Source organism: Ctenopharyngodon idella, chromosome 5 (genome assembly GCF_019924925.1).
Source record: "Ctenopharyngodon idella isolate HZGC_01 chromosome 5, HZGC01, whole genome shotgun sequence".
In the NCBI taxonomy this organism is placed as follows: domain Eukaryota; kingdom Metazoa; phylum Chordata; class Actinopteri; order Cypriniformes; family Xenocyprididae; genus Ctenopharyngodon; species Ctenopharyngodon idella.
In genome coordinates, this window is record NC_067224.1 from 37,032,023 (window position 1) to 37,044,647 (window position 12,625).

Sequence of the window (12,625 nt, forward strand, 5' to 3'; positions counted from 1 at the left end):
ACCATGCCTCACCCCCGCGCTCCTCAGTTTGCTCCTGATATCGCGGAAGCTTGCTCGTTTTTTTGCCATCTCCGTCGTCAGATCCGGGAAAATCCTCAATTTCATACCTCGAACATGTAGCACACCTTCTTTCTTTGAGATTCTTAGTATCTTCTCTCTCGTTGTAAACTTTTGTAGGCGCACAATCATCGCTCTACCTGTTGTTTTCCTGTTCTGAACTACCTGTTTTCGTGGCTTAATGTAAACACCATCTACTGCCAAAACAAATACCACACAACACAATCAGTTTGCAATGTGTAGCTGCTGTCAGATCCTATAATATTGATGCTTTATCTTTCTTTATCTTAAGTTCCTTTTGCAAACTCTCTATTATATTGTGTCTTATTTACTAAACAATCTGCAGACAAATGCTCCGAACAAACATAGAATCCTCTTGTTCCTGACAAAGGTGTTGAATTTTTTGCTCTGTAGGCAGTCATATGCAAATATATTTGCCCGTGTGACATCACAGCTCCCACAATATCCAAACGAACTGTTTTTAGAACTTGGTTAAATAAATGCTTTGTTAATAATGAGGAGTTTTAAGCAATGAAACTTGCAGGATGTTTTAATGGTACAAAGACCTTCTATATGTCAAAAGATCAAGGAAAATTTGATTTCCCATGTCATGACGCCTTTATGCATTGCCTCCCATATAGAAGTCCATTGGGACACAGCTAATTGATGAGCACTTTATTGATCATAAATACTGTCTATGAACAATTGATAAGGCCAGAATCTAAATGCAAATAGCAAAGTTTAACATTAAGCTTTAGTAAACCATTATAAAGACAAGGTTTAACGTGGCTTAACTTACTAAAACAACTACATTTACTTTATAATGGTTTTCTAAAATGGGGAAATTATTAACTTTTAAATGTAGAAAAAAAAAAATGACCTGAGCCTCAACTTGGTCTCCAAATAAGAGGCAATATACAAGGTTAAATATTTTCTGAGAATACCGCGACATTGTTTCGATAAAAGTGACTCCCTTGTTCCACTCTCTGTAATGAAAAAACAATAATACATTTTCTATTGATTGGCATTTGCAGACAGAGCAAAAAAAAAAATTTACAGTAAAACCTCTTGGCAAATTTTATGAATGAATAAAATATTCATCCATTTTAAAAGTAAATTATATTAAAGTGCCCCCATTATGCTTTTTCAGATATTACCTTTCATGCAGTGTGTAATATAGCTGTTTGATGTGAATGTAAAAGGTCTGCAAAGTTTCAAAGATCAAAATGCATGTTAAATGGACTCAGGTTTGAATGTGTATACAAGTACAGAGGAAGTCGGGCTGCAAGATATTGGAAAAAAAACTGACATTGTGATATTTAGTTTTTTTGCGATATGAAAAAAAAATTGCATGTCATTGTTGCATGTTTGTGTCCGTTCAGGCACAAATAGACATGGAAGAGCGGCATTCGGCATTCACGTGCACGTGACTTTGTGAGTGTGCATGCGCGAAACAGCCGCATGTTCAGAACAGAGATCTCTTTCGCATCTTCGTGCACCCAAATGGTTTAAAATCGAATGAATGTTTAAACTGACAGGACCTAAAACACTGTCAAATGATAAACTTTAATTGTATGATGGTCAAACTTTGCAATTAATCCGAGAATCGGGTGGGTTTTGAACTGTGGTGTCTGGTCCTCACGGATTAATGATTCCTATACTTGACATCGCACATCCTGCGATGTGACTATCGCGGATGCGCACATCGCGATTTCGAGATTCAGATATAGTAATAGGTGTTTTGTTTTCGACATGCTATAAGCAGTAGACCAATTACCACAGATTGGGCCATCTGACCAATCAGAGCAGAGGAAGCTCTTGGAAAGGAGGGGTTTAGAGAGACCGAATCCTTTATCGAACTGTTTCAGACACTGAGAAATAGAGGTGATGCTGCGATGTATATTATGAGGAAAACTTCACGTGTCTGCTGTCCACAAACACAGGTTTTCCCAAAGTCAGACAAAACAATGGATAAGTATAGTTCAAGTCTTATTTAACTTCTTATAAAAATAAGAATATCCTCTGTACTTTCTTCATTTCACAAGTCAGTTTTGTCTTGCTGAGTCATCAATCCCTGCGGCTAAAACAATGCTTGTCTGTCTCTTGCTCCCTGCCTCCCTTTCTCTCTCTCGCTCTGCATCAGTGAACACACTCACCCACTGACACACTCTGTACCCTGCAATCCACCTTACCAGCTATTTCAAACATTACACCCTTCTCATTTTACTCACTGTTTCTCTCACAGCATCACCTGAAAGCCATTATGTATTCATTCATATAGAGTCACATAGCACACACCTTATCATTCTTCATTTTTACACATTTTAAAATAATATAGTCAGTATATGACATTCTTCTTAGCAAAACTGTTCAAAAGTTTCAAAAGAAATTACTACTTTTATTCAGCAAGGATGCATTATTAAACTGATCAAAAAGACATTCATAATGTTCTCAATTTTCTATTGATAAAAGAGTCCTGAAATGTTTTATTACAGTTTCCAAAATATTATACATGGATGATAATAATAATAAATGTTTTTTGAGCAGCAAATCAGCATATTAGAATGATTTCTGGAGGATCATGTGACACTGAAGACTGGAGTAATGATGCTGAAAATTCAGCTTTGATCACAGGAATAAATTGCATTTTAAAATACTAAAACAAAAACTGTTATTTTAAATTGTAATAATGTTTAACAATGTATAAACTATAACAATAATAAAAATATTATACTGCAACAATAGTAAAAATAATCAGATGGTGTGAGTATGGTGTTGATAATTTCTCAGAATTTTTGGTTAATATGTTACTTGAAATTACTTTCTTGAAAATACAGCAGCATTTTAAAGAATGTTTATAAACAACTTTGGTAATTGAAATTACAAATTAATCAACTTAAAATGAATCACATATTAACAACTAGATCAGAACGTTGGGGTTTGCATGGGCATGTTCTTGCTTGTCTAACATTTAAAGGTGAATGGAGTTGATTTAAACTTGTTGGGTCACTTTTGATTAAGTCAGTCACACCTCTAATGATGCATGAAATCAGCTGATTAAAACATGTTACAATATCATGACACTAAATCATTTTTAAAGGGTTAGTTTCCCCAAAAATGGAAATAATGTCATTTATTACTCACGTTCATGCCGTTTCACACCCGTAAGACCTTCGTTCATCTTCTGAACACAAATTGAGATATTTTTGTTTAAATCCGATGGCTCAGTGAGGCCTACATAGGGAGTAATGACATTTCCTCTCTCAAGATCCATAAAAGTACTAAAAACATATTTAAATCAGTTCATGCGAGTACAGTGGTTCAATATTAATATTATAAAGCGACGAGAATATTTTTGGTGCGCCAAAAAAAAAAAAAACCAAAATAACGAATTATTTAGTGATGGCCGATTTCAAAACACTGCTTCAGGAAGCTTCGGAGCATAATGAATCAGCGTGTCGAATCCGCAGTTCGGAGCGCCAAAGTCACATGATTTCAGCAGTTTGGCGGTTTGACACGCGATCCGAATCATGATTCGATACGCTGATTCATTACGCTCCGAAGCTTCCTGAAGCAGTGTTTTGAAATTGGCCATCACTAAATAAGTCGTTATTTTGTTTTTGTTTTTTGGCGCACCAAAAATATTCTCGTCGCTTTATAATATAAATATTGAACCACTGTACTCACATGAACTGATTTAAATATGTTTTTAGTACATTAATGGATCATGAGAGAGGAAATGTCATTGCTCCCTATGCAGACCTCACGGAGCCATCGGATTTAAACAAAAATATCTTAATTTGTGTTCCGAAGATCAACGAAGGTCTTACGGGTGTAAAACGGCACGAGGGTGAGTAATTAATGACAGAATTTTCATTTTTGGGTGAACTAACCCTTTAACCTGCAAAAAATATCTTCAATATGTTTAGAAGTCTTAATACATGTTAATCCTGAATGTTCTTACACTGAAGACTTGCAAAAAAGAAAAAGAAAAAAGTGTTCACAATGTTGTGTCCCACAGAAATTGCGTTCTGCAGAAAAAGGACATTACTGATCTCATCCAAATGAGTCATTCGGCTAATCTGAGTCATATGCAATTAAAGATGCCCATGTTTCTTTACTCAGGGGATGAGTAAATTGCATCTGTAATTGCACACGCCATCTTTAGTTGCATATGTGGTCATCTGAAGTTTCACTGAGGGTCAGTTTCTGAAACTTATCACAATTACATTACTGCAGTACCACATAAACTAAACATCTGTCTGCAGCCAGCACTGTGGATGCGTATGTGTGACTGCTAAATATCTGCATGTTTACATTTGTTTACAATTTTTAACAAAAATTATAAATAGCTGTCATTACTGCAACTTTTAACATCATTACAAAAACTCCAGAATTATTTCTGGAACAAGTACCATAATGTGAACATGAATCGCCACTTACACTAGTTTTAAATTTCATAATAGATCCAGACCAAATGGAGAGTTTGCTAAAATTATGCAAAAATCGCTATTTGCCTATTGGTTATCATTAAGTAATGTAATCTGAAAAGGAAAGTGATTTGAGAGAAAGAGCCATAGTCAATAATGATTTGATGGCAAGAAACTTTAACCACTTTTCAAATGTCATTTCAATAATGCATCTTAGATATATCTTTTTTTTTCTTAAAATATTTCTTTTAAATAAACTTTAAATAAATTGACATTAAATAAATAAATAATTCATAAATATATAAACCAGGCCACAAAGATGAATATTATTTAATTTAATATATATATTAAATAAATATATCAACAAAATGTAGCTAGAACCACTTGACTTTAAATAAATAAATAAATGAAACAAAGCAGCAGCTAAAATTTAGTTATAGCTCATATAGTTGATTTTATATATTATCTATTATTATATTATATATTATATTATATATAAACAAAATAAATAATATTCATATTTTTGGTCTGGGTTTTGTTGCAGCAGTTAGATATCTATAATAAGAAATGTCTATAATAATCCAGAAAAACCTCAAATATCTCGACAACGTTTCAGTCTTTTTTCTCAGTTCAAAAGAAACCAAATAACACTTAACTCAAAAACTGTAGTCTAACATAAATTAAATGAGTTTTTCCTAGAATATTGCATAGGCCTATTTGTGTAATTAAAGGGTTAGTTCATCCAAAAATGTCATTAGTTACTCACCCTCATGTCGTTCCAAACCCGTAAGGCTTTCGTTCATTTTTGAAACACAAATGAAGATCTTTTTGATGAAACCTGAGGGCTTTCTGTCCCTTCACTGACAGCTATGCGACTACCACTTTGAAGCTTCAAAAAGTTCATAAAGAGATGGTAAAACTAATCCATATAAATTGAGCGGTTTAGTTCAAATTTTAAGAAGAAACTCGATCGCTTTATATGATGAACAGATTGAATTTAGACTTTTATTCACATATTAACATTGATCAATTCACACATCAGTTGTGGTAAACAGAAGCTCAAGCATGTTTGCTTGACATGCAAGAGCCAATGAGGATCATTCTTGTGTTACGCAGCACGTTTGAGCTTCTGCCAAGAACCAATGAGGTTTGTTCTCACACATCAAGTATGTACGGTTGAGCTTCTGTTTATTTTCGCTGATAAATGTTTATATGTGAATAAAAGGCTAAATTATATCTGTTCAGCATATAAAGCAATGGTGTCTCTTCAGAAAACTTGGACTAAACCGCTCAATTCGTATGGATTAGTTTTATGATCTCTTTATGAACTTTTTGAAGCGTCAAAGTGGTAGTTGCGGAGACTGTCAATGGAGGGACAGAAAGCTCTTAGATTCCATCAAAAACATTTGTGTTGAAGATAAATGAAAGTCTTACAGGTGTGGAACGACATGAGGGTGAGTAAATGATGACAGAATTTTCATTTTTGGGTGAACTATCCCTTTAAAGTGTAGATAAAAAGTGAGGCTCTGATATTAGACCTAGAACCATCCAAATCATCATCTCCTTCATCAACAGAGCCTTTCCTTCTTCTTGCAATCTAAAACATGCACAAACATATAGTGTATGCTCGGTCAGCACTGCTAATCAACAAATGACATGACAGGAAGCGAAGGATAGGAAGAGAGAAGTATTTGCGACACTGTAGCCATGAACGCATGCACAGAGAAACACAGAGACCGTGATCCTACTAGAATACAAAGAGGCTTATGACATGACAATACCGTCAGAGAGCTGGCCAAATCCACTTAGCAACACTAATCACTGACCAAAACAACAAAATAAAGCACAGGTTTGACAGAAATGTGTCTTTTCCTCTTTTTCTGACTGGATTTTGATTGCACTTGCACAAATTTCTTGTGGGGTCAACCAGAAAAAAAGTCATGGTTCTTGCAAGAAATCCAATGACTAAACTCACTGTAAACTAAAAATGACTGAGGCACTTTTCAGAATCAGACATTCATTGTGGTTACTGCCCTGCTTTTGACCGTTACACATTCACACATTACACGCAATGCAAAACCGTTTTCCACAGTACCATGTGGTAAACGGCAACCCAAACACTGGGCGACAGTGGCAGAATGCCATCTTTGAGTACCGGCATGTTTAAGTGGGACAGGACAAGTGGATGAGGAAAGAAATACAATGGTTTGGGTTTGTATCATGGATAGGAAGTAGTAAGAAAAGACTTCTGCTTAAACAAGAGGAAGTGCTTCAAAACAGACAAACTTATAAGCTGAACAAACAACAGGCATAACCATCCTGGTTTTCAGTGAATGAATCTAGAAGCCAGCCATGAATATAATATATTACCTGGCCTGCCCAGTTCAAAAGCACAGTATAAAAGCATGCGTCTTGGGGCTTGACTGCCTTTCTACTCTCCAGTTAAGGGTTAGTTCACCCAAAAATGGAAATTCTGTCATTATTTACTCACCCTCATGTCGTTCCAATCCACACCCGTAAGACCTTCGTTCATCTTCAGAACACAAATTAAGATATTTTTAATGAAATCCGAGAGCTATATGATTCATCCATAGACAGCAATATAAATCAACACTTTCAAGGTCCAGAAAGGTACTAAATACATAAAAACAGTCGACGTGACTGCAGTGGTTCAACCTTAATGTTATAAAGCGACGAGAATACTTTTTGTGTGCAAAAACAAAACAAAAATAATGACTTTATTCAACAATCTCTTGTCTTCCCTGTCATTATCCTTACGCAGGTGTCGCAGTAAGCACAGTGAAGGCTTCCATGTTTATGTCCGAATGCCGGCTCAGCATTGGCAGACGCAGATCACGTGAGCAGCACAACGCATGCATGTGATGCTGACGCAGGAGCCGGCCAATAATGAGTCGGCGTTCTGACGTAGAACCTGGAAGCACTAGACGTAAACAACGTATGAGAATGACACAGAAGAGAAGATATTGTTGAATAAAGTCATTATTTTTGTTTTGGGCACAAAAAGTATTCTCGTCACTTCATAAATTTGAGGTTGAACCACTGCAGTCACATCAACAGTTTTAACGTTTTCTTTAGTACTTTTCTGGATCTAGAAAGTGGTGGTTAAATTGCTGCCTATGGACGAGTCATATACCTCTCAGATTTCATCAAAAATATCTTAATTTGTGTTCAGAAGATGAACGAAGGCCTTACAGGTGTGGAACGACATGAGGGTGAGGAATTCTCATTTTTGGGTCAACTAACCCTTTAAGGTGCATGTCTGACAGCAAATCCAAATCCTTAAGACCTTTGTTAATCTTTGGACACAAATTAAGGTATTTTTTAAGATATCTGAAAGATGTCAACTGCACAGTGAAACCAAGTTTAATTAAGAGTAAATCTAAACATTTTTTCTAGCATCTACATTAAGAAGTCATCATGTTATCAGTACTATTGCCTACCATAACCATTTAGAACAACATATTATGACTATTACTTCTACTGTATACCAAAGCAACTGAGCTATAAAATCAGTCTTATTCAATTAATGTGCAAGGAACATTAGTACAATAACTAATACTAATACTAGAGTTAAGGATTATACTAGACTACAGGCAATCAATCAGACTTTGAATAATTGTAATTAATATGCCATTTTGATTAGTTTGGCTGTTTAAATGGATGATAAAAATGGAAGTAAATACACACTTCTCCACATTTTGTACAATAAAACAATTTAAGTTCTGGATATATAGCTCAAGTCCCAAATCAAAACCTGCCAAAAGCAAACTTCAGCAAGCGGTGATAAGATAACAGGTTTTTCCTCATTATTAGTCACAGTTATTGTGATGACAACAAACACGTGTGATTAGTCAAACAGGGGCTGGTTGCATAAAATGCTTGGACTTGGTTTACAAGTCAGTCATCTAATTTTTTTCTGGTCATAACTTTTTAAAGTCAGTTACATGAAAAGGTCTAATTTGGTCTAATTTGAATCTGAAAAGTAATGTTAAATACCAGCTAAGTATTTATTGTATTGCAAGGCTTCAGGACCAAACTACAAATGTCTGCTTGTACATACCCAGAGTTCCTGTATTAACCATGGCTAATCAACTAAGATATTGATTACAATAACCTCACGGCTTGCTACTAATGACATCGTAACTATCGATAATTGGTGGATTAACTTAATTGTAGCCTTATTGGGAAACAATCCCAAGACGTTATTAGCATGAAGTCAATATGAAATGGCATTTGCAAGCCATTTCACTTCTGTAATATGAAAATGTATGAAACAAGATATATTTAATGAGAAAACTTGATTTTACTATATAGAAATGATTGGATCGTGAAAAGTTCTATAATATCAGGGTAACTATCATTAAACATTTTTTTTTGTAAGGGTTAGTTCACCCAAAAATGAAAATTGTCATTTATTACTTAACCTCATGTCGTTCCACACCCGTAAGACCTTTGTTTATCTTCGGAACACAAATTAAGATATTTTTGATAAAATCCGATGGCTCAGTGAGGCCTCCATTGCCAGCAAGATAATTAACACTTTCAGATGCCCAGAAAGCTACTAAAAACATATTTACTACAGCTCATGTGACTACAGTGGTTCAACCTTAATATTATAAAGCGACAAGAATACATTTTGTGCACCAAAAAAAACAAAATAATGACTTTTCAACAATATCTAGTGATGGGCGATTTCAAAACACTGCTTCATGAAGCTTTACGAATCTTTTGTTTCGAATCAGTGGTTCGGAGCGCCAAAGTCACGTGATTTCAGTAAACGAGGCTTCCTTACGTCATAAGTGTTTCGAAATTTCAATAGTTCAGGTGACTTTGGCAGTTTGATACGCGCTCCAAACCACTGATTCGAAACAAAAGATTCGTAAAGCTTCGAAGCTTCATGAAGCAGTGTTTTAAAATCGCCCATCACTAGATATTGTTGAAAAGTCGTTATTTAGTTTTTTTGGCGCACAAAAAGTATTCTCGTCGCTTCATAACATTAAGATAGTCCATGTGACTACAGTGGTTCAGTTTTAAATATGTTTTTACTATCTTTCTGGGCACTGAAAGTGTTAATTATCTTGCTGGCAATAGAGGCCTTACTGAGCCATCGGACTTTATCAAAAATATCTTAAAATATTTGTGTTCCGAAGATGAACGAAGGTCTTACGGGTGTGGAACGACATGAGGGTGAAGAATTAATGACTGAATTTTCATTTTTGGGTGAACTAACCCTTTAACTGAAATAAAGCTGAAATAAAATAAATGGTAAAACTTAAAATGAGTAAAATAAAATAAAATAAAATGTAAATGAAATTTAGAAATGTTGTCTTGGGAAGTAACAGAAATAAGTTTAAGCTGAAGCACTAAAATTAGTAACTTGAAATAAAAAAATACTAAAACTGTAATTGAAATAAAAAGAAATTAAAGCTAAATAGTGATATAATAAACATAAATAAAATAAAAATAACAAATGCACATTAAAAACTACTACTAAATTACTAAATATAGTTATAAAAAACTAATACAAAATGACTAAAAACGTAATAAAACTGAAAATATATAAAAAAAAAAAAGGAAAAAAAAAAAATCACAGTTATTAATAAAACCTATAATTGTATATAAATAATACTAAAAAAAAAAAAACACTGCTCTATATGACTGATGTTTGGAGGGGCAGGAAAATTCAGGAATGACATGCACTGATGATTTTATTAAGAGAGCAAACAAGGTCAATAATGATTTCATGTCGACTTCATGCGCTTCAGGAAAGCAACCTCCCAAAAAAATGTGTGTGGGAGAAAGTGAGAGAATACAAGAGAAGAAAGACTGCCAACAACTGACCTTGACAGTCAGCGGAGGAGAGAAAGGCCCGTGGGGAGAGAGGATGTGTGTTTTCCAACCTGACAGGAGCGGGACTAATTAATTAAGAATAGATAGTGACCTTTTCCACAATCTCTCCAAAAGTGACATCACTGCTGATCCACCTCCCTCCGGCTGTACTGTCCCTCGCTACACCTGATGAACCTCACTGATAGTGACAATGAGGAATGCTGCAGGAAAAACAGTGTGTGTGTAACTGACAAAAAAATTCACCAACCTTTTTTAAACTCCTCCAGCATGGAATCCAACTTGGTGTCGTGAAACACAAAGTGGACCGGATGGTTGTAGAACTTAGTGATGGTCTTCAATGTAGTGCAGTCATCTGGATCCACAAAAGCCAGGTCCTTCACAAAGAGGATGTCCACGATATTAGTCCGTTCATCCTCATAAACGGGAATGCGAGTGTATCCGCTCTCCATGATTTCCGACATGGTGTTGAAGTCCAGGACAGTGTCGCTGTTGATCATGAAGCAGTTGCTGAGTGGAGTCATGATGTCCTCCACCGTCTTAGTCCTCAACTCCAGAGCTCCCTGGATCATGTTCATCTCCTCTTTCACCAGGTCATTGTACGGCTCCGTCACCTTGAGCATCCCCACTAGCTTCTCTCTGTTGTACACGGTGCCGATCTCCTGGCCTAGCACGCAATCCAAGAGTTTGCTGATGGGGAAGGACAGCGGAAAGGTCAGAAGCATGAAGAACTTGGTGATGTGGATGGTGTTGGCACCCACCGCCAAGCCATGGCGAGAGCAGAGCGCCTGAGGAACGATCTCTCCGAAGATGACTATACCGATGGTTGACGCCACCACAGCACCAAGACCTGAGCCGATGAGATCATCCAGAAGGATGGTCAGCGTGGTATTGACGAGCACGTTTCCAAGGAGAAGTGAGCACAACAGGTAGTTTCCTTTCCTTCTTATGGGCTCAATCTTGCGTGCGTACTTCTTTTCTTTATCAGTGCCACAACTCTGCACGATTCGCAGCTCCATGGGGTCCAAAGCCATGAGCCCCAAGTTCAGACCACTGAACATACCTGAGAGCACCAGGAGGCAGGCTATCAAGATTATTTGGAGCCAAATGGGGAGCAGCGACTTCTTCTCCTCCACCACACTCAACCATCCATCATGTTCTCCAAGCGGGTACCACTTCCCATCTTGGCTGTCTCTGACGCACAGCCAATAATCACTCTTGGACTCACTTTTCCTAAGTGCTTTAATTTTTACCTTCAGCACTCCAGAGGTGCCCTGACTGCTGACATTCATACCCTCCTCGATGAAGATGTCTTTGGTGAAGGGAGAACAAGTCCTGTTGAAGTCAGAGCCTGTGTCCTCGTCCTGACCAACGAACTTAATCTGCTTCCAGGTGTCATTTCTGATCTGCAGCCCGTAGAACCTGAGGTGGATTACGCTCCCCTCGGTTACCTGTATGATCCCATCATCGGTGGTCGTGGCGGGCTTGACGCTCATCTCCAGCCGCATGCCGAGGATCCGGCTGTCGCTCCCCCAGGATTCCGCTCTATTCGTACAGACTCTACTCCAAAAGAACAGCATTAAAGTTAGCGTGTACCCTTTCCAACTGCATTCTGTCGCCATGTTTGTTTCACTCTCTGCGGAATGAGAGTTGACGTCACCTACTCATTTCACAAGACCTCGCCCCTTCATTAACATAGCGCCCGTGGAACGCCAATCAGCGTGTGGTTCGTCACCTTATAAGGAAGAACGAGCCTTCTTGGGTTTGTTAGCTTAAGGAAGACCGGTTTTCTGTACTGTTAAGGTGGAGCGGTTTGTTTTAATTTCCCAAACTTTCTGAAAAGTCTGAAAACATGAGATAAAACCGTTTATAAAACATACACAATCGTAAAATTAGCTTTTTTTGTGAAGGAAATTAATAATTGTGTAGAATAAGGACGCATTAAATTGACCAAAGCAAAAGTAATATAATTATAATGTTACAAAAGTCTCCTGTTTCAAATAAATGCTGTTATTTTGAACTTTCAGTTAATCAGAGAATCCTAAAAAAAAAAAAAATGTATCACGGTTTCCACAAAAATATTAAGCAGAACAACTGTTTTCAACACAGATAATAATATGAAATGTTTCTTGAGCATCAAATCAGCATATATTAGAATGATTTCTGAAGGATCTGTGACTATTGAGACTGAAAATTCAGCTTTGCTGTCACAGGAAAAATAGATTTAATTATCGTACATTAAAATATACGTTATGAAACCTATTGCATTT

The 12,625-nt window shown here is 36.5% G+C and overlaps 1 protein-coding gene across 3 annotated transcripts in view; it reads right to left on the reverse strand.

Moving 5' to 3' along the window:
• The window catches only part of LOC127512638 (metal transporter CNNM4), a 49,842-nt gene extending 37,770 nt beyond the window's left edge, over positions 1 to 12,072 (reverse strand). Inside the window, exon 1 of one of the 3 annotated variants that reach the window (XM_051893716.1) lies at positions 10,606 to 12,069. In XM_051893716.1, the coding sequence (XP_051749676.1) occupies positions 10,606 to 11,977 (1,372 nt within the window). In that variant the 5' untranslated portion in view covers positions 11,978 to 12,069. Of the gene's footprint in view, positions 1 to 10,605 lie in introns of all 3 variants that reach the window. The other 2 variants (XM_051893717.1, XM_051893718.1) reach the window with 2 other exon arrangements.
• Between the last annotated feature and the right edge of the window lie 553 nt (positions 12,073 to 12,625).